This window comes from Chelonoidis abingdonii, unplaced genomic scaffold (genome assembly GCF_003597395.2).
Source record: "Chelonoidis abingdonii isolate Lonesome George unplaced genomic scaffold, CheloAbing_2.0 scaffold0358, whole genome shotgun sequence".
In the NCBI taxonomy this organism is placed as follows: Eukaryota; Metazoa; Chordata; order Testudines; family Testudinidae; genus Chelonoidis; species Chelonoidis abingdonii.
Genome location: NW_027424619.1, coordinates 73,079 through 99,165, shown reverse-complemented (window position 1 = coordinate 99,165; position 26,087 = coordinate 73,079). Strand labels below are relative to the sequence as shown.

The 26,087-nt window shown below is 50.8% G+C and overlaps 1 protein-coding gene and 1 pseudogene across 1 annotated transcript in view; both read left to right on the top strand.

Annotated features, from left to right (window-relative positions):
- The window catches only part of LOC116821282 (butyrophilin subfamily 1 member A1-like), a 34,150-nt gene extending 20,748 nt beyond the window's left edge, over window positions 1–13,402 (top strand). The window contains 3 exon segments of the mRNA XM_075061376.1: window positions 1,139–1,307; window positions 10,525–10,557; window positions 12,124–13,402. Of these exon segments, the coding sequence (XP_074917477.1) occupies window positions 1,139–1,307; window positions 10,525–10,557; window positions 12,124–12,635 (714 nt within the window). The 3' untranslated portion in view covers window positions 12,636–13,402.
- Window positions 13,403–23,143: 9,741 nt separating this feature from the next.
- The window catches only part of LOC116821279 (uncharacterized), a 65,373-nt pseudogene continuing 62,429 nt past the window's right edge, over window positions 23,144–26,087 (top strand).

Genomic DNA, 26,087 nt, shown 5'->3' with positions numbered 1-26,087 from the left:
GGAAGTCGGCACCTATGCCACTGGCTGCTCACTGCCTCCCATCCCTGAAAAGGGGAGGGACATCGAGGATGCCTCTGCTTCCTCTAGAACTGGCTCACTGCGGCTGCTGTCTCTGCCACCACTGGCTGATGCCTCTGCTGCTGGTTCTGCTGGTTTTTCTGGGGCTGTTACCTCTGCCACTGCTCAGCTCCACTGCTTTTCTCTGCTGCTGGCCCCCCACTGCCACTTCTGCAATGGTGCGTTCTGAGGTTCCACGACCTCCCAGGGATTCCAGCAGGCCGCGGCTGCTCCTCCATCTCCATGTTCTTCACTGCAGCCCTGTCCCCACACTAGGTCTACGACCTGCCCCCTAGGCCTGCTCCTCAGTGGTTTCAGCTCTTGCAATCACTGAACTGAAACAAGGACTCTCCATGGGTCTCATCAGCTCTGGCTTTAAACACGGGAGAGGGGAGGGGAAGGTCAAATGGTACCTAGGGCTCTCGAAGGGGAATTCATAGCATCAGGGAGGAACACCTGTCCCCTCCCGCTCTGATTTTCACTGGGTTTTGACATCTCTATCCCCTGCTTAGCCAGTGAGCTTTAATTTAGGGTGTCACTGACATACCCAGGGTACAATCCAGACTAAGGGGTGGCTGTGTCACCCCAGCCCTGCAACCTGGGTGCCCCATACAATGCTCTGCCTCTGTAGCCTCCTACCTGGATGTCTGACAAACAGCCTCCACTGGAGCTGGATTCCTTAACTGATTTGCAGATTTAAACCAAGGCCTTAAACTGACATCAGAAGGGGACTGGGAGCCAGTGGAGGGACTGGAACATGGGCCTGATGTGTTCACTGTGGCCTAAGCCCTGGAGAAGGCCGGCAGCTGCATTAGGTACCAGCTGGAGCCTTCACACTCAGCTGTGGATTCAGTGATCTCCAGTAACCCAGCCTGGTGGCGGCAGAGGCACGGATCACTGTGGCCAGACCCTTGCCCACAGGAAGATGCAGAGTTTCCTGCTGAGCTGGGAGTTTAGACACTGACGCTACCTGGTCACTTAGGCCTAGTGAGGGGTCACATAGGACCCAAGTCTTTGCACCTGCACTTTGGTGAATGGGGCTGTACAAATTCAATGGAATGAAGGGGAGAGTCTCATCTAGTTCTTCAAAATGTGTCCCTGCTTCTCAATCAGTTTGCTCTTGCCTGGGTTCAGTGTAAGCCAGCTGCTCTTCATCCCAGAGCCCTGGTGTTGCTGCATTTGCTCAGCTGAGTTCTCATCCCTCTCTCTGTGTTTGCTTTCAGACTGGAGAAGAAACATTATCTGCCCAGGTAACTACAGCTCCTATTTCATTGCTCTCCAAAGCTCCCCTGCCCTGAGATTTCCATTCCATTTTTCTCATACAGTTAACGTTTTACACTAGCTTTTTGGGGCAGGGACAGCTCTGTACAAAGGTGAAAAGACTCAAAGGTTTGTGTGGCCAATGTTGTGATTTTGGGCGCCTCAGGAGTTCTTCTGTGCACACTGGGAGCTCAAAGCGTTCTCAGCTAGATGCTGTTAGAGTCCCTGATGGGGCTGGAGGCTCAGGGAGGGAGGGGTGGACAAAGGGCTGCACCAGGCCAGGTTAATGTCTAGGCTGCTCATTTCAATTTTCAGAAGCCCTTGCTGCATGTGCCCAGACAGCTGCTGCTGCTGCTGCTGCTCTAGCCGCAGCACAGGTACATGGCAGCCAGCAGAGGTTAGCACACTCACTGCACACAGACACCCATTGGTCACACACGGAGATACAGAGACCCCATCACACACTGACTGCAACCCCCCAAACACATGGCAGGATCCAAGGTACGTGGGAAGCCAGTAAGGGCCCAGAGAGAGCCAGTGTGGGCTCTGGAATTCCTTGGGGAAGATGGTGCAGGAGAGGAGTGGTATGGGGAGGGATAAGGTTAGGGAGTGGGAGAGGAATAGAGGGATGCACAGGGATTTTGGGAGTGGTCCCTGTGGGGAATGATTCTTCTTCCAGGGGGCCAGGGCTGCCCAGAGGGAGGGCAAGTGGGGCAATTTGCCCAGGCCCCCACAAGAGTTTTCCGGGGCCCCTGGAGTGGGGTCCTTCACGCATTCTGGGGCCCCGAAAACTCAGCGGGCCTGGGCCCCTGAAGCGAGTGAAGGACCCTGCCCGAAGATCTGAAGCTTCTTTTGCTCCGAGTCTTCTGTGACAATTTGGTGGCACCGAAGACCCCAGGCCCCCTGAATCCTCTGGGTGGCCCAACGGGGGACCACAGTTGAGGTTGGCTAGTCAAGTCCCATGAAGACTGTGATGTGGTTCAAAGGGACCACCCCCTCAAGCTGTATGAAAGGGAAACATGGTGGGATATGAAGTGCACTGGTGATAAATGAATGTACCACGGAGGGGAAAAATGAACAACTCATTCGCATTACAGGGTTTGAAAATAAGTGCATCAGCAGCTCAGTAATGCAACATGGAATTCACTGTGCCAGCTTGACAAAACCCGCTGCTCACTGTGCAGCTCTGGGAAAAGGTCAAACAAAATATGAGAATCATAAAAATGGGCTGGTGAACAACATGGAAATGTTATACAGCCATTCTATAAATGTGGTTTGCCTTATTTGGAGTTCTGTGTTGGTACCGCTTACCTCATCTCAGAAAGGGTAGCGAAGAAGAAAGGGGGGCTCTGTGATAAAGCCTCCTGTCCCAGATCTGGACTTTAGCGTCCAAAATCTGGGGCTTACCTGAAACTCCCCCAAGCTCACTACCAGCTTGGATCTTTTCTCGCTGCCACCAGATAAGAATAGGCTCTTATAAGCCTGGATTCCCCAAATACTTCTTGGGGGACCCCCTCTGTGGACTCCCCAACTTCCTTTGGGAAGACCCCAAGACCCAGACCCCTGGGTCTCTCTCTCTCCTCTCCCAGCTTCCCCCTTCCCTGGTTAGCCGGTGCGAGACTAGACTTCACTCCTTGAATGCAAAACCAAGAGAGCTATCTTTTCCCCGAGGCTAGCATTCACAGCTAATCACAGCTAGCACACAAGGAGATTCCCCCTCCTGGTCTCGTAGCAGTAACTAGAGAAAAACTCAAACACAAGAGAACAGAGATGATTCTTTTCCCGTCCTATTCCGCCCTGGGGACGATAGAAAACCCACAGCCTGGCTTTTCCTTTCCCTTCTCTGTCTTCCTGTGAGGGAGACAGCTACCTGGTACAGAAGTTCTATCCTTTTGCCTCACTAGGAAAAGAAACTCCCACCAGTTTTCAAAAGAACTTTATATAAAAAGAAAGAAAATACAAAACAATAATCTTGCATTAAGAAACTCAATACGGCTCTTGCTTAAAAGAAAATATGAATAACCAGTCTGATTTAAAAGAAGCCCGATTAAACCAGTCCAGCAAATCAACATACATGTAAATACAACACAAAGCTCATCATAGCGAATTACTTGGCTTCCTTTTTGTACTCACAGATGTTTAGGAGAAGATTTGAAAGCAGAGGGAGTTAGAAGCAAAGCTGTTTTCTCACAGCCGAGGAAACAACAAAGACACAGCAATCACATCTGTAAATACAACACAAGCTCCTCACAGGCCGAATTACTTTGGGTCCCTTTGTACTCACAGACTTTTAGTAGAATATTTGAATAAGATGGAGTTAGAAGAAAAACTTGTTTACTCACAGCCGAGGAAACAACAAGACACCCGAGTATACAAATTCCCGCCCCTGACTTTTAAACAATCCAGTTCTTCTGATTGGTCCTCTCTGTCAGGTGTTTGGGTCCCTTTGTTCATCCTTACAGGCAAAAAGAAATTAACCCTTACCTTACCTATCTACTTATGACAGGCTCAGAGAGGGGCAATGAGAATCAGCTGGAGGGAGATTGAAATAATTTGGAATGTTTACCTTAAAAGAGGGTGCGAGTGGGGACATGATACAAGTACAGAATATTGCACAACCCCCTGAACAGATGATGATTTAGATGAAATGTCAAACACTTGGTAGTTAGGAATGCCCAGTTTTCTGCTTCCCTGTACACCCTTAATTCTTACCCCTTATGCATCCATCCTGGCAGTGAAAGAATGAGGCAGGGGTCCTGTGGCAAAACAGGTGTGATCATGTAATTGGAGATGGTATCATAACACACACGGACACTGGCTAATGATCAACCTAGGACACAATATGTTGCTAGAGAACACAACAGAAGGGTACAAGAGTGGAGAAAGCTTTACCGGCAATAACAGGTACAAACCACTGGAAACTGGTGGGAATAATTTCAGTTCTTCCAGGTCTTCGTGCAACCATAGACTCATAGACTCATAGGTCAGAAGGGACCAATTGATCATCTAGTCTGACCTCCTGCACAAGGCAGGCCACATCAAAACCCTACCCCTACACATTTAATAACAACCCCGAACCCATTGACTGAGTTATTGAAATCGTCAAAATGAGGATTTGAAGACCCTCAAGCTGCAGGGAATCCACCAGCAAGCGACCCATGCCCCACGATGCAGAGGAAGGCGAAAAACCTCCAGGCCCCTGCCAATCCGCCTGGAGGAAATTCCTTCCCGACCAAAATTGGCGATCAGCTAAACCCGGAACATGTGGGCAAGACTCACACAGCCAGCACCCAAGAAAGAATTCTCTGCAGTAACTCAGTTCCCTCCCATCCACCATCCCCTCACAGACCATCGAGCAGACTTATCTGCCGATAATCCAAAATCAATTGCCCAAATAAACTATCCCATCAATAACATCCCCTCCATATACTTATCAGCTTAGTCTTAAAGCCCGATAAGTCTTTGCCCCCACTACTTCCTCGGAGACCGTTCCAGAACTTCACTCCCCTAATGGTTAGAAACCTTCGTCTAATTTTCAAGTCTAAACTTCCTAATATCCAGTTTGTACCCATTCGTCCTCGGCCTACATTAGTACTAACTTAATAATTCCTCTCCCTCCCTAACGTTAATCCCTGATATATTTAATAGAGCAGCATATCCCGCCGGAGCCTTCTTTTGGCCAGGCGAACAAGCCAAGCTCTTTCAGTTCCTTTCAAAGCAGATGTTCATTCCTCGGATCATCCTAGTAGCCCGTCTCTGAACCTGTTCCATTTGAATTCATCCTTCTTAAACATGGACACCAGAACTTGCACACAATATTCCAGTGGGGTCTCACCAGCGCCGTATATAACGGCACTAACACCTCCTTCTCCTTGCTGGAAATACCTCGCCTGATGCACCTAACACCGCATTTGCTTTTTTAACAGCCATATCACTTGCGGCTCATAGTCATCCTGCTATCAACCAATACCCCAAGGTCCTTCTCCTCCTCCGTCGTTTCCAACTGATGCGTCCCAACGTATATCTAAAATTCTTATTATTAATCCCTAAGTGCATGAACTTGCACTTTTCGCTATATATTTCATCCTATTACTTTACTCCAGTGTACAAGGTGGTCCAGATCTTCCTGAATAGTATCCTCCGGTCCTTCTCCGTGTTACAATACCCCCAGCTTCGTGTCATCTGCAAACTTTATTAACACATTCCCGCTCTTTGCCGCCAAGGTCAGTAATAAACGGTTAAAAAGATCGGTCCAAAACGATCCTTGAGGGACTCCGCTGTAACCTCCTTCCAGCCTGACAGGTTCACCCTCAGTACGACCCGCTGCAGTCTCCCCTTAAACCAGTTCTTATCCACCTTACTACTTTCACATTCATCCCATCTTTTCCAATTTAACTAACAGTTCCCCATGCGGAACGGTGTCAAACGCCTTACTGAAATCGAGGTAAATTAGATCTACCGCATTCTTTGTCTAAGTAATCCGTCACCTTCTCAAAGAGAGGATCAGGTTGGTTTGGCACGATCTACCTTTAGTAAATCCATGTTGCAACTCGTTCCAAATTACCATTGAGCTCAATGTCCTTAACTACTTTCTCCCTTAAAATTTTTTCCAGACCTTACACACGACAGACGTCAAGCTAACAGGCCTATAATACCGGATCACTTTTATTCCCTTTCTTAAAAATAGGAACTACGTTAGCAGCAATTCTCCAGTCATACGGTACAACCCGAGTTACCGATCGCTTAAAATTCTCGCTAACGGGCTCGCAATTTCGCGTGCCAGTTCCTTCAATTCCTCGGTGGATTGTCCGGTCCCTCCGATTTTGTCCCATTAAGCTGTTCAAGTTTGGCAATTACTCAGATGCGGTAATATCACCTCCATATCCGCATTCCCGTTTGTCATCCCTTCCATCGTCCCTAAACTCCTCACTAGTCTTATTAAAGACCGAGGCAAAGTACTTATTTAGATATTGGGCCATGCCATAGGTTATCCTTAACCTCCGCTCCATCCTCAGTGTATAGCGGCCCACTTCTTCTTTCTTTTTTTCTTGTTTATGTGGCTGTAGAACCTTTTACTATTGGTTTGATTCCCTTCGCAAGGTACATTCTACGCGGCTTTTAGCCTTCCTCACTTTATCTCTACACGTTCTGACCTCACTAAGGTATCTTCCCTTGCTAATCCCGCCTTTCTTCCACTCCCTATAAGCTTTCTGCTTTTTCCTAATCCCCTCTCTGAGTTGCTGCTCATCCAGCTGGGCCTACAACTCCCACCCATGGTATTTTCCCCTTCTCGGGATGTAGGCTTCGACAGTTCCGCAGCTGCGACTTAAAGCAATTCCAGCCTCCTCCGCCAATTTAAATCCCCAAGTTCCTCGTCCAACCACTTCCCTAACTAATTCCTTAACTCTTTAAAATTAGCTCGCTAAGAAGTCGAAAACCCTAATCCCAGACTACGTTTGTTTATCTTCCATCTAATTTAATTGAATCAGCTCATGATCACTCGAACCAAGGTTGTCCCCTACCACCATTTCTTCTACGAGGTCCTCACTACTCACCAAACCAAATCTAAAATGGCATCCCCTCTCGTCGTACTTCAACACTTTTGATGAGAAATCCATCCGCTATCACATCCAGAAAACTCTGACCCCTATTATTCTGCAAGCACTCGTCCCCAGTCTATATCCGGGAAGTTGAAGTCTCCCATAATCACACATTTCCCCTTAGTGTTTAACTTCATTTAAAGACATTAAAGAGGTCTCTGTCCATATCCAAATCAGATCCCGGCGGTCTGTAGCACACCCCAAGCACTATTCTCAGGGGAAGCTCTAGTAGCTTTTTTACCCAGCGTGATTTTTACCCAGACAGACTCATCTTATCTATTCCATCACTTTTATTTTCATTACAGTTCACCCCATCATTGACGTACAAGGCTACTCCGCACCTTTGCCTTTCTTCCTGTCTTTCTAAACAGCACATAGCCTTCAATACCCGTACTCCAGTCATGAGTACTATTCCACCAGGTTTCTGTTATCCCTATAATATCCGGTTTAACTTCCCGCACTAGTAGCTCCAGTTCCTCCATCTTGTTCCCTAGGCTCCCGCATTAGTGTACAGACTTTTATTTTTGACGTTTGTCGTCAAGTGACATTCTTCCCCCGTCGTGCACAGACTTTCTACCACAGCATCACCCGTTAGGCTAGTTTCAACTCCGCTTTTCCTCCTGGGGTCAATTCTTCGGTCCACAAGGGTATCCCCTCTCACTTCGTTCACTTCCTCTCCAGGTTAAAATTCGGCGTGGAGCTCTCCTGAACACTCCCCAACCATCTCCCTCCATTCCTAGTTTAAGTCTCTTATGAGGTCGGCGAGCCTCCATCCTAGAAGTCTATTTCCCTCCTGCTTAGATGAAGTCCATCCCGAGCGACAGTTCTGTCCGTAAACGCGTCCCAATGACCGTACATCCCAAAGCCCTCCTTATAGCACCACTTGCCTAAGCCAATGCTGTTAATCATCATAAGATCTGTCGCTTCCTTCGTCGCCCCACCTTAGAACCGCAGACTCCACTGAAAGATCACCTGAGCCAATGATTCCTTGAGCGTCTTCCCAGGCTGACATAGTCCTCCTTGATACAGTCCACGATGACTAGCCAGTATCATGTCGTTCACATGAAGGACTCAACGGAATCTTTCGCTCCTCTAGATCCTTTTTCAGCCCAGGTCACATCCTGTACCTTAGCCCCGGCAGACAGCACACTTCTATCTCCGCATCATGGTCTAGTTTACAGCCTGTCTATTTCTCTCCAGTAAAGGCTCCAATCACGTAGACTTGCCTTTCCTGGCGGACAAGTTGAGTTCTCCGGTCTATCCCCCACATCCAGCTGGCCCAAGCCCTCTCGATTTGTCTCCGCCTCGCAAGTTCTAACTGGGTATCGCCTCCATTGACTCCTCCCTCCTTTGCAGGACTAGCCGCTCCTCTTTTTCCTCGCCCTCTCTCCTTCACGGGAGCACTCTGCTGTGCTCCAATCTTCATTTCCAACGCAGCAAAACCTGTTCTGAGTTTATTCTCCGTCGCTGGCCCGTCTTCCTCTGCCCTGGTTCTCCTAGTCACATGCTTCCACTTTCCACTTTCCCTCACCCAGAGCAGCCCCTCCTCAATTCTTTGTGTCCTGCTTCCATCTGCTCGTCTGAGCTGTCCCCTGTGCCTCATCAATGTCTGTCTTCCATCATCCGCTCAAATCCCTTCTAAACTCAGCACAGAGTTCGACCTGCCGCCAGTCGCCATCTTTATCTTTTCCAGCAGTTCTATCAGGCGGCACTCATGCAGACAAAACACTCCTTTCAGGTGCCCCTCAGGACCATATACAATGCACAGCTTACCTGCATCCGGTCATCCTCAGTGTGTCCTGCCTGCTCCATCTGTTCTCCATCATGGCCTTTCAACTCTGTGCCTGGGTTCAAGCCTCCCACCGCACCACGGACACACCAATGGCCTGGGCTGGCTGGCCAGACCCCTGCCCCTTCCCTCTTCTGGCTTGTTGGTTCTCACCGCTTTGTCTCCCTGGAACCTCCCCCTGGAAACTCCCACTGAAACTCCCCTGTTAGCTGTGGTCTGTCCTGTGGTCTTTGCAATCAGTGCATAACATGGCCAATACAGCATCAGGCTAACAGAGAGAAAGAAAGATATAGTGTGTGTGTGTGTGTGTGTGTGTATGCATGCACTGAGTTAGAAGGGTCTTTGCCAGCGTCAGATAGGAAGATGAACCATCCAACTTTGGAAATTAAGAAGACAGCAGAGGAATGTGAGCCAAAGAAATGGACACACATTATTTTCATTTGCTCATTTTTGCACCACAACCCACATGCTTGCCAGAGAGCTTTCTTCATCTTTTGCTTGTGCTAAGAATCAGCACACTAAAGGAGACATCTGCGCCAGCCACCTACCCAACTCCTAAACTGAACGGCACAGACTGGGGTGGGACAGATTGGTCAGTGAAGGAGGTAAAAGTCCGAGAAGTGGGTCAGGGTCAGTACACTGGGGAAAGGTAACCTGGACATGAGTTTGGGGGCGGGGAGAGAAGACTGGACTTAAACTCCTTTGGAAAATGGGGCCTAGGCACTCCATGGATTTTGAAAATTGTACCCAAAGCCAACAAGTTCATGCTCATTCTCTATCTTTAGTTAAGGAGGGTGATCCCTGACCCCAGCGACTGTCTGCAGGGACAAAAACCTGCTACACTGGACAACTTGGAAGGGGAAATATCAAATCTTCTCCTATGCCCCAGCTGCCCTCTGGCCTTTATATCATATTCCCAGGAGCCAAAAGAAAACATTTTTCTCCCCCTAGGGCTGTCAACGGGTGGGGGGGCAAAAGGGGTAACTGCCCTGGGGCCTGGAGATTAAGGGCCTGGGATCCCCTGGCCGCTGCTACCGTGGCAGCGGCCAGAGCCCCGGGCCCTTTAAATCATCTTCAGAGTCCTAGGTGGCGGGCCGGTCAGCATTGCAGGGCTGGGTGAGGGAAAATATCCCTCAATTCCGTTGGCAGCTCTGTTTCCAACCCTTTTCAAAATTCCCCTCCATGCCTCAGGCCTCCCACTGAATTCCAGGGGAGATTGGCCAGTGACGTGAATGGCAGCCAGACCAGGTCTTTGGTAGCAAGCTGGCAATGTCACTTCAGAGTTTCAGAAGGGAAAGTCTAATTCATGAGTATTAATAATTATAAAAGTGATAGAAATTCTGCTAAGGAAAAAAAGAGTCTTAAAATGGTAACCACTGACAGAGGAATGCTCACATATGTATTTGGGGATTGTTCACTTTATGCTGAACTCTAGAACGTATCTTTTTCCCAGTGTAACATTTTATATGCATAAAGAGCCACTCAGTCGTTCCCAGAAAACTCAACATTTCCAGACTGTTGGGATTGGTTTGCTCCCCCCTCACATGCCACCCCATCCTCTTTGGCGTGATGGTGCGTGTGAGGTTATGCCACATGAGGGACACCATTTTTCAGAGATGGAGGGGGCAGAGTGATGTCCCCCATCCAACACTGGACAAAATCACGTCCATTTTAACACCCGTGCTGGACAGTGGACAAACCTTTCAAACAGAGGCCTGTCCATTTTAATCCCAGATGAGTGGCCTTCCTCTCTACAACACTAATTTCTGTTAATGTGCTTGTTCAGATAAGCTCTCATCTCTGATTCTGTGTTTCCAGGCCTGGGAAGTTCTGCGCCACCTGTACAAGAAGGTAACTGAAGTTCAGATTCTATCAATTTGCCAGTCTCAGCGGCTGTTAGAACGTTTTGCTGCTTTCCTCTGACTGTGGCCATGGGAGGGGAGTTCAGTGCTCAGGGCAGAGCTCACAAGCATCCTGCATTTCCCAGCACAGTGGGAGGGAAGGGAGGTTGTGTAGCCATGGCCTGATGTACAGCAGTAAATCCAGACACTATTGTGTCTACCCCTCCTGCCCCTCCTCTACCTTCACGTGCAGTGCAACCTGCAGAGCTTTCTGGGCCCACAGCCCTGCCTGGCTGCACAGCCACTGATGTGTGCCAGCGCCTAGCACAGGGCCAAAGACACAGCTCCTTGTCTCCCCAGCTCCCCAGGGCTGTCCCTGCTCACAGCCCCCTCCCTGCCTGAGGCCCTGGGGGCCAGAGCCATGGGCTGTGGAACAGGAGCAAACTGAATTCTGGGTCTGTTAAATGCCCAGTAACTGAGGATTAACAATTCAGAGGTTGGAAACTGAGGAAATGACGTGTAAATGCTAAATTCAGAGATTAGAGAGAGAGAGAGAGAGAAACAAAGATATTTCAAGTGACAAAACAGGGAGGCGAGGAAATAAAATATGCCCAGTGACGAGAACCCTGGTGCTAGAGTACAGAGAGAGCACAGGGGGAAAGTCATGAGAGTGCAAAGAGGGGGACACATCGGGATTGGGAAGGGCCCAGAAGACTGAAGGATGGGGCAGCGTTTGGAAGGGTCTGGAGGGCCGGCAGTGCCTGGTGGGAACAGGAGGGTGGGGAGAGCAGCAGGCCGTCAGCTGAATGGGGCTGGTGAGGAGGCAGTAGGAGTGGGGGCAGGGTGGAAGGGCCTGGAGGTTTGGTGATGGTGGCTGCTTGGAGGGAAGAGGCAGGTGAGTTGCTGTTTTCACCCTCATAGCAAACTCTCTATAACCTTTCACATCTCGCTGTCCTGGGCCTCCCCTGGCCCATCTCCTCCCCATCCAGTATGGTTTTCTGTCCCCTCTGTGATCCCTTCCTTCATGTCTCCATTCACTTCTCCGCTTGCTCTCGCTCCTTCTCCTCTCGCTCCTTCTCCCCCAACACTCCCCTTGCTCTAACATAGGCTGAGGGTGCAGGGATGGGAAGCATCTGTTCTCCTCTCCCAGCGATGCTCTTTCTCAGCTGGGAATATGGGGTTTAAGATGGGAAACTGCAGGGAGAGGTGAGGCGGGTCAGTGAGCACTGAGAGGGAGCTCAGCTTCTCACCACTCTGTTGTCCCCCATCTCCCTGACATGTGGGTCTTTAGTCCCCTCCCTGGAGAGATGTGGAGCTGGACAAGAAAAATCCTGAGTCCCAGACCTGGCTCAAGTGACCCTTTTGCTCTACAGCTGGCCCATCTCTGCCAGGGGTGTGACTCTCCCCTGCACTGTGCTGACATCTCAGAGCTGCTCCCCATTCAGAGCTGGCAGGTAAATCCTGCAGGAAGGAGATTCTGAGTCATTCCCCAGCTGGGGCAGATTCTGTCACTGACACCATCAAACCCTTCTCCGGGGCCAAGCTCTGCCCCAACGCTCTGATTCTCTCTCCCCAGTGAATGTGACTCTGGATCCAGACACGGCTCATCCCTGGCTCGTCCTGTCTGAGGATCGGAAACGTGTGAGATGGGGAGACACACAGCAGGATCTGCCCGACAACCCTGAGAGATTTGACTATTGGCCCTGTGTGCTGGGCTATGAGGGATTCAGCTCGGGGAGACATTGCTGGGAGGTGGAGGTGGGGGATGGGGGAGGCTGGGCTGTGGGGGTGGCCAGAGAGTCTGTGGGGAGGAAGGGAGAGATCAGCCATAGCCCTGAGGGGGGGATCTGGGCTGTGGAGCGGCTGGATCAGTTCCAGGCTCTCACCTCCCCTGCGACCCCCCTGCCCCTGAGCCGGTTCCCCAGCAGGATCTGGGTTTGTCTGGACTGTGACCGGGGGCAGGTGACATTTATCGATGCTGGTGACGAGGCCCCGATCTTCACTTTCCCGCCGGGCTCCGTCCCTGGGGGGAGAATCCGACCCTGGTTCTGGGTGTGGGCGGGATCCCGGCTCAGCCTGTGTCCCTGAGACACACAGCAGAGGGGGGAACTGGAAATCAGCCTCTCTAGCCTCATGGATCCCAGTCTTTATGACCTTGGAGGACTCCCATCTACCCAGCCCCTTTCTCCTCATCTCTATGGCCCCTGGAAGCACCTCCCCCTCCCTCTCTGCAGCCTCAGGGATGGGGGGAGGAGGGGGAAGAACCCCTGGGGCTGCAGGAGGGGCCCTGAAGGGCAGAGGTGGGGGCTGGGCAGGGGTAGCACTAACAGCCGGGCAGGGCACAGGCGGAGGTGGGGGTGGCAGGGACACAGCATTGATCAATCAGGGTTTGGGGGGTTGGGGAGAAGCAGCAGCCCAGAGCAGTTTGTACAGATCTGTGTCCTTAGATCTGACTGGGGGCTCCCAACCCAAGATCAGCTCAAGGGGAAGGGATAAGATCTGGAAGAGAAGAGAGCAGCCAAGGGGGATGATCTGTGACAGGGAGGAGAGAGACAGGGAAATAAAGAGGGATGGAAAGTGAAGCTAGAACAATAATGAATAGAAAAGGACAGTACGGAAGAAAAGGGAACATGTGCAGGATGGGGAGATTTATTACATGTTATTGAAAGTGAGACTGTAATTCATAAATTCCCTATATTAATTCCTGGCCACTGGTGCTATTTTAGAGCCATTAAGAAAACTGTTCTCAATAGCTGGGGATCTCCCGGCCGTGCTGTGGTTACTAAAGCTCCTTCTCAGCTCCTTTTACTTTGCTACTTTCCAGCTACTGACTGTAAATAAAACATTACAAACAATTCTTCTTTTCTGTTCCACCTTAATCTCCCAGCTGCAACTGCTGGGGATGCGTCATGGGATTTGCTTCCCAACTTGGTTGCGTCCCCCCAACCCCCAAAGGGAATATTACACCCAGGGCCACCTCCAGGCACCAGCGAAGGAAGCTGGTGCCTGGGGCGGCCAATAGAAAGGGGTGTCAGTGTGTCAGTTTTCGGGGCAGCACATCCAGATTGGTGGCAGGAGCACTTCAGCGGTGGCTTAATCTGCCCGCTTCAGTGTTTGGCAGCAATTCAGCAGCGGGTCCTTCACTCGCTGTCTTCCTCTTCGGCTGCAGCTCAATCGTGTTCTTTCATTTTTCTTTTTTGTTCACTGCTTGGGGTGACAATAAAGCTGGAGCCGGCATTGATTGAACCTCTGGGAAGAGAATTTGCATTTTCCAGTGTGATGTGTCACTACCCAGCCTGTTCTCTGTCTCCCTCCTGTGCACACCCATGTCAATCAGGAATTGCTCAGCTGTGCTCTGTGGAGCGGCAACTGGTCGCACAGGGGGCAATCCATGCAGGGACTCAGGTGTTGCAATTCTGAGCATCACAGTGAGTAACTTTTAGGCAGCAATAAAATCACAGGAACAGCAGCACTGTGACCCTCAGAGCTGAGTTGGGGTCTAAACTCCCTAGACAATGCCAATCTATGGATAACACAGGCACCTCAGTAGGCAAGGAGCCAAGTAAGCTAGCCAATTGGAGATGCTGACAATGGGGGAAGTGGTGCCCTAAGTCACACCCCTCTCATAGATAGGGGTCTAAATCTGGGCTGCAGAGGGGTGTGTGTCTCTGCTTTGCAACCCACAAACAGGAACCTACCACCTGACGGCCAGGGCCTCCAGTCGTGGCAGAGGCCATTGCCTGGTAGTTATGATGGTGGTTGGGAGGCCCAGGTCCTTTGAAATTGCCCAGTAGGTTAGAGGGCTCCTAGGCAAACATGCTGGATGGGTGCAGTGGCACATTAGGGGAAGGAAAAGTCCTAGTCACTGGCAGGAGCTGCACTGGTCAGGGGTGGGGAGAAGCAGCCCTGGACACTGGGTTGCTGGGTGGGGGCAGGGGAAGTCCCAGACCATGACAAAAGCCATGCAGGGTGGATGGGAGAAGGCCTGGACCGCAGCAGGAGCCACACTGGGTGGGGAGGGGGAGAAGAAGCCTGGGAGATGCCCCACCCCCACGGAGCTGGCCTGAGCCCCTCCATCTCCTGTGCCCCCTACATGGAGCCCAAGCTACTCACCTTGGTATCTCCATTTCACTCATCATCACACAGCCACAAAGGGATTCAGCCTCACAGGCAGGGTCAACATTAGCCCCATTTGGCAGGTGGGATCTAGGGTACACAGAAGTGAAGAGACTTTCCCAAGACTAAGCAGTGAGTCAGTAATAAAGCAGAGAACCAAACCTAGGACACTTGAATCCCAGGCCTGTGCTTAAACCACTAGGCCACCCTTCCTACCTAAGTAGGGGTAGCCTCCTCTGCGGGCACTAGACAGAGCCCCCAGGAGGTTGGATGCAGAAAGAGATGAGAAAAGGGACATGGTTGGGGAGCAAGAAGGGGAAACATCAGGAAGGGGAGGGAGCAAGGACTTAGAGAAGAAACAAGAGGGACAGAAAGTGGCAGGGAAAGCGATAGGAAGGAAGTGGAGAAAAGAGGAAGGGAGCAGAGAAAGACTCCCTACAGCAGAGAAAGAGTCCCTGAGGTCCCATGCACTTCTTCCTACAGCCAACAGTGGACCTCAGGTCCCAAGCAGGCACTAAGCCAGGGTGAGGCACACAATAACTGCAGAGAAAGGGATAGCTCAGTGGTTTGAGTGTTGGCCTGCTAAACCCAGGGTTGTGAGTTCAATCCTGGAAGGGGCCACTTAGGGGTCTGCTAGTGAAAGCAGGGGGTGGACTCCATGACCTTCCAAGATTGCTTCCAGTTTTAGGAGATGGGTATATCTCCAATAATTTTTTTTGTCTTTACACAGGGATGTCAGTGAAGACAGCTTGTAGCTGAGTGTAATGATTTTAATACACTGTAATTCATGGTAATGTAATGATGTAGTTCATTGCTATTTTAATAACGACATTGCTGTGATACCACTGATAGACACACATTCAATAACTAGAATATGAAAGAAGTGTATGTATAAATATGCTGGAAATTGCCATTTTGGAGGGGAGACTGAGCCAAACACACCCACCTCACCCTTAAGGCAGGATGGGGCAAAAAGGAGTTGGCAGTGGGTAGGAGGTGCTTGGGGAAGGGGACATAGTGGGCAGAGCGGGGCAGGTAGAGGTAGAGTGTGGCAAAGTGGGGGCTTGGCCTTTGGGAAGGGGGCAGAGCCGAGAGGGGGCACCCGCCGGCAAAACCAAAATTCAGCGTGGGGTGATATCAGCGGTGGTGGCGAAGGCAGCCAGGTGGGCATGTGGAAGCCCTGGCCATGCCAGAAGAGTGTGCCCAGCAGCACAGCTGGCAGCTCGCTGGGCACCAGCCAGCACAGGCTCTGCTCAGGATTAAACAAAGACTGTGAATGGCTAGTCAACTACAAAAGCAGTATCTCCTCCCTTCGTTTTCACACCTCAACTGCTAAAAGAGGGCCTCAACCTCCCTGACTGAACTAACCTCGTTATCTCTAGCCTGCTTCTTGCTTGCGTATATATACCTGCCTCTGGAAATTTCCACTACATGCATCCGACAAAGTGAGCATTCACCCACGAAAGCTCATGCTCAATATGTCTGTTAGTCTATAAGGTGCCACAGGACTCTTTTCTGCTTTTCCAGATCCAGACTAACACGGGTACCCCTCTGATACTTGAGTGGACTTACAGGCTCTGAAATTTTACATTGTTTTATTTTTGAATGCAGGTATTTTTTACATAGTTCTACATTTGTAAGTTCAACTTTCACGATAAAGGGATTGGGCTACAGTACTTGTAAGAGGGGAATTGAAAAATACTATTTCTGTTGGGGGGGTTACAGTGCAAATACTTGTAATAAAAAATAAAGTGAGCACTGTGCACTTTGTAGTCTGTGTTTTAATTGAAATCAATATATTTCAAAATGGAGACAACATCCAAAAATATTTAGAGAAATGGTTATTCTATTGTTGTTTAACAGTTCAAATAATCATGTGATTAATCAGGATTAATTTTTTTAATCACTTGAAATCTCTAGTTCCAATTGATTTCATTGTTAAAATTATGTGGTAAGAAAGAGAAAGGCAGCAATTTTTCAGTACTAGTGGCTGTGACACTTTTGTATTTTTCTGTCAGATTTTGGAAGCGAGACATTTTTAAGTGAGCCAAGGAGGCAAGACAGATCAGACTCCTGAGAGGGGTGCAGTGGTGGGGAAAGGCTGAGAGCCACTGGCATATAGGACTAACAGAGAGAGCACACTGGAGAACACACAATGGTCGGGGGGGGCACTTCAGCGGTTTACTGGACTACAACTGGGGGACAAGAACAGCACCTGCAATCCTTCAGGAAGCCAAAAGGAGAGCACGCTTTGCATTCATGAAAAGGGGGATTTCATCAGTGATGGCTGATGACCCTGGGAGAATGCTTTAGCTGTGGATTTTACCTGTTAAAATTAAACTCAGCCTATCTGAATCCTGCGACACCTGGTGTTTGGTGTGTAACCTGTTGGTCTTATTACTTTGCTCACTATTTCTTCAATCTGAACTAATAAACTTGTTTGTTTTCACTAAAAATATATCTCAGTGCTGTGATGTTCCACTGGGGCTGATCCTCAGCTGAATCAAACAAGCTGGTGTTGTCCCGACGGGTTAGCTGGGAATTTCTGAGTATCCAGTGGAGAGGGGCTGGATACTACAGAAGGACACGTCAGAGGGGCTGGAGATGAGGTTGAGCCTAATGTTAATCTGTAAGGCAAAGTAAAGACTGGCAGAGCCCTGATGAGTTTGTGTGGGGAGGTAAAAGTCTAGGGGTGACAGGGAACTGACAACCATTGAAGCAGAAGCACATCCCCCTCGCGCTGAGACGGAGTGCAGGGGGGAAAGAACAAGGAGATTCACTGTCCGGGGTGTTGGGACAGTGCTGAATGTTTATGAATTACTGCGCTTCTTATTAATGAATGTGGTGGACGTGAATGTGGTCCGGCTTGACATGTCTGAATTTGCTAGAGGATTCTGGGAGCAGGGCCTTCTGACCATCCAATGGTTACTGTGGAAATTTTCTATTCTGCGTGCCTGTTATGTAACCGACATTTGTCAGTCAATATGCCAGCTCACTAGGTAAAAAAAAATGTATAATCACGAGATCAGTGATCTTGGCACAAGCTGACCTGGGGCAAAATGGCATCACTCTGACAGCTTGAGTGAATGATTGATGACAGTGTAAATGTGGGGTGATGTCTGGTGGGTACCCCTTCTGCAGTCCCTTCCAAAGTATTAATTAGGAGAAAATTAGTAATAAAATGTCCACAGGGCATATGAGTCCTTTGAAAACTACTGCCTCGGTGGAATCCTTGATAGACCAGGTGCCTGAGAATAGAAGACAATGAAAGAGAGAAATCCTGATCTAGATCGATAGCAATACCCGCTTCGCTAGCCAATCTGAATACTGTGTGGGGCCAGCATAAATATTGAAGGTTTATGCTTGGGGAATTGAGGCTCACTAAGAAGACATAAATTAGACAACCTTATACTGCTTCTGGAATTCTTTCTTAAATAAATCGTTGTGTATGGAGTCTACTGAATCTGACTTGTTGATTGGTATCGGGAAACATTCTGCCCAGCTGTGAGCCATTAAAGATCCATTTCAACATTTGGTAGCAGAGGATGGTTACCATGTCATTGAATAAGTTAACTGTTTCTGAACTGGATGGATAAGCTAAAATATTGTCTTAAGATATTAGACTCAGGGGCCGGGGAACCGAGGATTGGACCAGACTGGGATCAGATTGGTTACAGATTATTGGGAGAGAGGGAAATACACAGGCACGTGGAATTGAATTAGTGCTATCTTCAAGTCTATGATGTTCTGCAAGTGCGAGCAAGGCGGGTTTACTCCAGAGGACAAGGGGGACACCCCGAAGCCTCCGGTTATGGTTAATGAGTGCTTGTTAAGACAGGTGTTTAAAAGCTTGGGGTCTGATCCATGTGTGACTACTACAGTCTCTACACTGCATAAGAAAGGTTTGGACAACTTGTTGTTGGGGAATCAACAGGCTAGTCTCCCAAGAAAGTCCAAACAGCAGCATGAGTCATCTGTGCTATGTCTCAGGCGGTAAATAAGCTCACAGAAAAGCACAATGCCTGTGTGACTATGAAAAGGAAAATTTGGAACCGGAATTGGAAAAACTAAAATTGCAGCTGAAAACCAGAAATGAAACCTGGATAGTTGGATGGCAGCAAGGGTCCCTCCCAGGGCGTGGTCAGGGATCAGAGGGGGTTGGATGGAGTTGGAGGTCCCAGGGGGCAGTCAGGGAGTAGGGGGAGGTTGGAAGGGGGTAGGGGTACCAGAGGGTGGTCAGTAGGTAGGGAGCAGGGGGGTTGGATAGGGGCAGGGGTCCCAGGGGGCAGTCAGGGTGCAGGGGGAGTGGATAGGAGGTGGGAGATCTGGGGGGCAATCAATGGGCAGGGAGTGGGGCGGGGTTGGATAGGATCTAAACTTACCATGCAAAGAGCAATCGCCCCGTATCCCAGAGTCCTACAGCCCCACCCCAATATGTGACGTATTAGTCCGAGTGCTCATTTCTCTCTTTTTCCCCTCTAGGACATCAGAGGCACCTCAACCAGACATGTGGCTCCTTCTCACTCCCCCCACACTTCTTGAGCGTCTGCAGGGGCTTGGACACCAGGTGAAAGCCACATCTCCCCTCAGCACATTGTGGACAGGAGCCACATTTCTGCCACTTTCACTTTGTTCAAGTTAACCTCGAGGTTCTCGCCCTGTGAACAAATTGTGGATTTACCCATCCCATGGAAAAGATTATGAACTTGTTACATCCCTGGGGGACTGGCTGCCTGTAGACACTGGGGATATAATATGGGGCTTTCACTGGCCAGGGCCGGCTTTAGGAAGTGCTGGGCCCAATCTGAACATTTTCAGTGGGGCCCCAGCAAGAATGACTACAAAAAAAATATTTTAAAAAGCCTTTCATTTCTTAGCAACCCGGTTCCCTATAAAAAGTTCTGATTTAAGGGATGTGCCACAGTACGTATTTTTGTACCAATAGAGTTACCATACGTCGGTATTTTCCCAGGAGGAATTTTTAAAATTTAGCCTGACGTGTCCGGGAAAATATGGGTGTATGTTAACCCTACCTAAAGTTCTTTTTTAAAACGATGGGCCTGAACTAGAAATGAGCTTCGTTTCACATGTGTGGGTCCCCGCCACTCCCTGGGGGTGTGCTAGGGTGACCAGATGTCCCGATTTTATAGAGAAAGTCCCGATTTTTGGGTCTTTTTCTTATATAGGATCCTATTACCCCCCACCCCATCCCGATCTTTCACACTTGCTGTCTGGTCACCCTTGGGTATGCACATGTGTGGGTCCCAGCTGCTCCCTGCCCCCCTCATTGAAGCAGGTGTGCAGGGTTACTGCCCTGGGAACTGCAGGGCACCAGTGAACATGGGGCTGGCTGGAGGCAGGGGACGGGCTGACTGGAGGCAGGATCTGGCTGCAGGCAGAGCAAGGGGTGCGGGGCTGGCTAGAGACAGGGGGGTGTGGGGTGGGCTGGCTGGCTTCAGGCAGGGACGCAGAGGGGTGCGGCAGGGGTTGGCAGGGCTGGAGACAGAGGAGTGCTGGACTGGCTGGCTGTAGGCAGGGGGGTGCGGCAGGGGTTGGCTGGAGACAGGGCAGGGGGTGCAGGGCTGGTGCGGCCCAGACAGGGGGTGCAGGGTTGGTGTGGGAAGGGCACGGGTGCGGCAGGGGCTGGCTGGAGATGGGCTGGTTGGAGACAGGGCAGGGGGTGCAGGGCTGGCTGCAGGCAGGGGCTGGTGCAGGCAGGGCAGGGGGTGGAGCAGGGGCTGGCTGCGGGCAGGGCGTGCAGCCCACCCTGTATGGTGAGTGCCCCCTCCTCCTCCCTCCCCCACCAGGGCAGCAGCAGCAGCCCGGGGCTCCCCTGCTTCCACTGCTCCGGCCCTGTTAATAGCTGAAGGAGCCCTGAGGGAGTGGTGGGGCTCCCGCAGCTATTTAAAGGGCTGAGGCGGTAGAAGCAACGGGAGTCTCGAACTTTTTAAATAGCCCCTGAAGCCCTGCAGCTCTACCCCAGATCTCCACCAGTGGGACTCCGGTGGCCATTTAAAGGGTCTGGGGCTCCAGCCCCTGTTGGGATCCCCAGGCCCTTAAAATTGCCCCCTGGGGAAGCCAGGCCACCCCAGTACAGCGCACTGGCTCTTGTCTGTACACTGAACAGGGGCTTGGGCGCGGGGCCCTCTTAGGGGCGGGGCCCGATTCAGGGGAATTGGTTGAACTGGCCTAAAGTCAGCTCTGTTCACTGCTAGGTCTCTGCTTACAATAGGCGCTGACTTTTATTTTTCCCCAGAGGGCTCCAACCCCGCTCTGCCCTCGGGCCCCAACCCCACTATGCCCCTCCCCTGAGGTCCTGCCCTCTCTCCACCTCTTCCTGACCCCACTCGGCCTCCTCCCCTGAGGCCGTGCCCTCTGTCTGCCTCTTCCTGCCCCTGCTCCAACCCTTCCCCGAAGCTGCAGCCAATCTGCAGCTCGCTGCTCTCCGCCCTCCCCCAGGCACTTCCCCTACCGACCAAACAGCTCATTGGCAGCCTGCAGAACAGCTGTGGCTGGTGGGTGCTGAGCTCCCCCTATATTTTTTCTGCAGGGGTTTGAGCTCCGGAGCACCCCTGGGGTCAGCCCCTTTGCTGCTACAATCATGGGACCGAGCAGTGACCAAGTATAAACAGTGACTTACAATGAGACTCAGCCAGAGGTGAAAGTAAGCCGGTACGGTACGATACGGCATATCAGCAAGAGCCAATATACTGTGCCGCACCGCACTGGCTTCCGCGGCGGGGCTTTAAAGGGCTGCAGCGGGGAGCCCAGAGCCCTTTAAATCCTGCCCGCGGCTCCGGCGTCTGGGCTGGGGCCGGGATTTAAAGGGCTCAGAGCTCCCCGGAGCGGCAGGAGCTCCGGGCCCTTTAAATCCCACCCGCAGCTCCAGCTGCTGGAGCTGTGGTGGGGATTTAAAGGGCCTGAAGCTCTGCAGCAGCCGGAACCCCGGGCCTTTTAATTTGCCCCTGAGCCCCGGGGGCTCCCAGCCACCTCTACAGCTGAGAGCCCCGGATTGATTTAAAAGCCCTGGGGCTTCCAGTTCCAGTCACAGCCGGTGTACCAGGACCTTTAAATCTTGAGAGGCCCCGCCTCTTCCGGATGAGGCCACGCTCTCCACGGGACTCCAGCAGTACCGGTAAGTCCTGTAAGTTACTTTCACCCCTGGACTTAGCCCATGTACTGCTGTTAATGGGTAAGTCAGTAAGGCCTAAATTTACAACAGTGGCCTAACTGTGGCTGTCTCGGTTTATCTCCTCGAAGTACAGGACTTCACGGCACATGTTCCACCTGCATTCGCAGCTGCAGCTGGAGTCAGTGGGCGCTGCGGGTACCCAGCCCCTTGGAGAACCAGCCCCTCAGCACTTAGGTTAGTATCCCAAATTTGGACCCTAAATCAAAAGAGATTCTTGACATTTGCACCTACCCCATCATTGTGCTCTGCTTCTGGGCTGGCTAGCAGGACTGTTTGTGCCTCCTCCCCAGCAGCTGAAGGCAGGGGGAGTGTTCCTAGGAGGGGCGGGAGGGAGTGGGGTTGGGGCAGGGACAGGCTGGAGGAGGAAGGGGTGGAAAGGGATAGAGGGGTTTGGCCAGGGTGAAGCTGCACCTCTTATACTCTGCTGAGTTGCAATGGCTATTAACCATGTTGTTAAACTGCTGCCACACCTGACTCGAGTAACTAGTTGCATCCACAGCAGCATCTCTGCACAGCACAGCTCCCCTGCCACAGCAGAATTCCCTCTCCTTGTCCCTGATGGCAGGTTTCCAGACTGCCCCAGGCCTCCTCAGTCTGTCCCCACATCCCCTCCTGCAGCTGCAATGGGCAAGTGGCCTGAGAGGTCTCTGTTTATCCCACACCATGTACCCTGCAGCCCCTAGTGTGAGCTCCCCACACACCCGCTGCCCTCGGCCATTGGGTCCCAGCCCTCACCTAGGGGATAGGAGCTTGGTCTCCCTGCAGTCTCTGGTCTCTCTGCTGAGACTGACAAACAGGGAGAAAATGGGGGCAGGCCTTGCTGGGTGTGGTTGTGTTACAGGGGCACCTGCTCCATTAGGGCCCAGGCTGAGCTCCCAGCACATTCCACAGGCCCCTGAACCGCCATCAGATGGACTTTCAGCCTCGGTCTGTGTGGTGGGGGAGGAGGCACTGGGTTACTGCCCTGGGGGAGCTGCTGGGGGTGGGAGGAGATTTACCTGCTCACAGACAATGTTAACAGTTTTAAAGCTTCAACTTTTTAAATCTCAGTGTCCGGTGTCATTAAATAGTTCTGGTCTGACCAAAATATTATCTGAACCCCCCATAATTTCCCACAAGTGTGACTATTTTAATTAGAATTAAATGCTTAAAACCCAGATTGTTGTGAAAGTTTAAGTCAATAAATATAAAAATTGCTTAAAATAAACATTATGTCAAAATTAGATATTATAAAAAAAATTCTGCCCAGCCTATCGCTTCTGCCACCCAGCTCCCGTTCCTCCAGGTTCAGCATCACAGAGGGCTGCCTCGGTGACCCTCCCCACCAGCTCAGGGGCTGATTGCAGGCCAGGAGCCCTAGTGGTAAATTTTTTACCAAAGCCTCCAGGGGTGAAATTGGCAGGGTTCTTCCTGCTCAGCAAACAGCATGAGCCATTTTCAGGCAAGGAACAACCCCCCTGCTGCTGCAGGCGGGGCATAGTTTGAATTCAGGAATTTGAAACAAAGCCTGTTCCAAACTGCCCAGAGGAGCCATGGCTGCAGAGAGCCTCGTGGAAAGTCTCCAGGAGGAAGCGACATGTCCCGTCTGTCTGGAGTATTTCACAGAACCTGTCAGTGTGGAGTGTGGGCACAATTTCTGCCGAGCCTGCATCAGCCAGTGCTGGGAGGGATCCGATTCAGCCGCCTGCTGCCCTCAGTGCAGAGAAACTGTGCAGCAGAGAAACCTCAGGCCCAACAGGCAGCTGGCAAATGTCCTAGAAATCGCCAAACAGTTGAGTTTACAAGCAGCAAAAGGAGCAGGTGGGGACGGGGTGTGTGGGGAACACCAGGAGGCTCTGAAACTGTTCTGTGAAGAGGATCAAACTCCCATCTGTGTGATCTGCAGAGAGTCCCGGGCTCACCGCGCTCACAGGGTGGTTCCCATAGAGGAGGCTGCCCAGGAGTACAAGGTACTGAGTTTCTGTCCAGTCTAATGGGTGATAACTTTGGATGTTAATTACAGGTTAAGGGTGTAACTGCCTCGTTCAGCTGTTTGTAGCCTTCATTGCATGAAAGCTGATAGGGGAGTTACAAGCTGTGGCTGGTATTACTGGTTGTATCACAGTGTTTATTGATATTTGCATCCCCTACAGACCCCAGATGAGCTCTGACCTCGATTGTGGGGGGCCTTGCACAAAATCCAGTGAGGGCCAATCTCTGCCCTGAGCCATTTACAGTCCAACTGGACAAGACAGACAAAGTGTGGAAGGGGAAACTGAGGCACAGTGAGGGGAAGTGACTTGTCAAAGGGGAATCAGCAGATCCATGTCAGAGCTGGGTATAAACCTGGTTTTCCAAGGCCCAGTTCAGTGCCCTAACCACTAGCTACTCTGCCCCTTTCAGCAGCACTGAGCAGTGATGAAGTGCAGAGATTAGGAGGAAAAGACACCTTGATACAGGTCCTAGGCCCAGCAGGGAGATGAGGTTTCCCACTGGGATTCTGAATTCCTGTGCTGCTCCACAAGGAGTTAAACTCAGATGCTGCCGGCCTGCACTAGAGGAGATCACTGGGTTAAACACTGTGTGGGACCCTGAGCACCTTGAGTCCACACCCACAAGGGCTCCAGACAGCTCAGGTCCATGCCAAGTACCACTGGGATTCGACTTATCTTCAGCAAAACTAACCCCTAGGCAGTGCGGACCTGTGTCAGTCTGACCTGTTCTCGTCTGTTCATGGGCAAGGACCAGCCAACGTGGTTCCATTAGTCCCACCAGGCAGCCTTTTGAAATCTCCCAGAATCCTCAGCTTCCAGAGTCTCTGCTGGGGACAGTGGGGGAGCTACCCAGAGGCCATTGCCACGGAAAGGAACAGCAAACCCCAGCTGTTCCTAACACAAACCAACACATCTAATGGGCTTTGCCTTAGGCCTTAGATCAGTGCTGTCCAACCCGTCCCATCCCCAGGGGGTACAGGGCTGAAAGTCAATGGAGTTGGATTTCTTTGAGCATCCCGGCCTATATGGCTCCCCACAGAGGCTTCTGGGATTGATATCACTGTTTCTGAAATCTGCTAAAAAACAGCTTTATAAATTCACCACCATGGGACACCAGTTTCCTGCTGTTTTAAATTGATGGAGAAAGTGGATGTAACAACTCAACTCTGAATATAGAACACTCCCAATTTCCATAAATAAGGTTTCATTCCCTTGGTGTCTGTGAGGTCCTACCTCTACAAAGACCCACTGCTGTACACAGTGTTGTTGTAACTGCGTTGGTCCCAGGATATTAGAAAGACAAGGTAGGTGAAGTAATATCTGCTCATGGCCAGCTTCTGTGGGTGAATGACAAGCTTTCAAGCTTACACAGAGCTCTTCTTCAGACCTGGGAAGGAGTATGTTCCCCAGAGCTGAGTTGTGTGTAACTCTCTAACAAAAGGAGCTGGCCCAGCAGAAGATATTGCCTTACCCACCTAGACTATCTAGGAAGACTGACTGTTACCTTGAATTTTGGGTGGAAAAACACCTCTTCCACCCCCTACAATCCTCAAAATAAACCCACCAAATTATTTCTGTTTGTCAGGAAAAAATACAAGCCCATTTGAAGACTCTGAGGGAAGAGAGAGAAAAGCTGCTGGGATTTCAAGTGACTGGAGAGAAGAGAAGCCAGGAGTATCTGGTAGGTGCCTATTGTTCTTCAGGTGCTGGGACATGGAGGTGGGAGGGATGTTTATTGGTAGATTTCTCTGTGGTCTTATTTGTGTTTCTCCATGATCATGGGATACTGTATGTGTGTGTGTGTACAGGTGTGCATATCACAAATGTTCTCTCCCTGGAGAAAGACAACAGCATCTTCTGCAGGTTCTACGATACATTTTAATTAATGAGTTAATTACTCCCCCTTGTGGCTTTCACAACATTTCTCCCAAACTGCACTGACTATATCCCAGTGGACATGGAGACAGCCCTTTCCGAGAGACTGGGGCCAAATGGGAAGCTGTAAGAAAATCCTCTCCCTTGTGATCACAGTGTATAGTCAAGTATCAGGATGTGAAGAATGGTGGGTTTTGAACCTCAGTCCACAGAGACTGTCATTGCAGCCCAACCGCTCTCCAGAGCCAGCAGGGGAGGGGCTAGTGGAAATCCCACCAGAGGATCTGCCTGCTAAGGGTATGGCTATGCTTGAAACTTCAAAGCGCTGCCGCGGCAGCGCTTTGAAATGCGAGTGTGGTTGCAGCGCCAGCGCTGGGAGAGAGT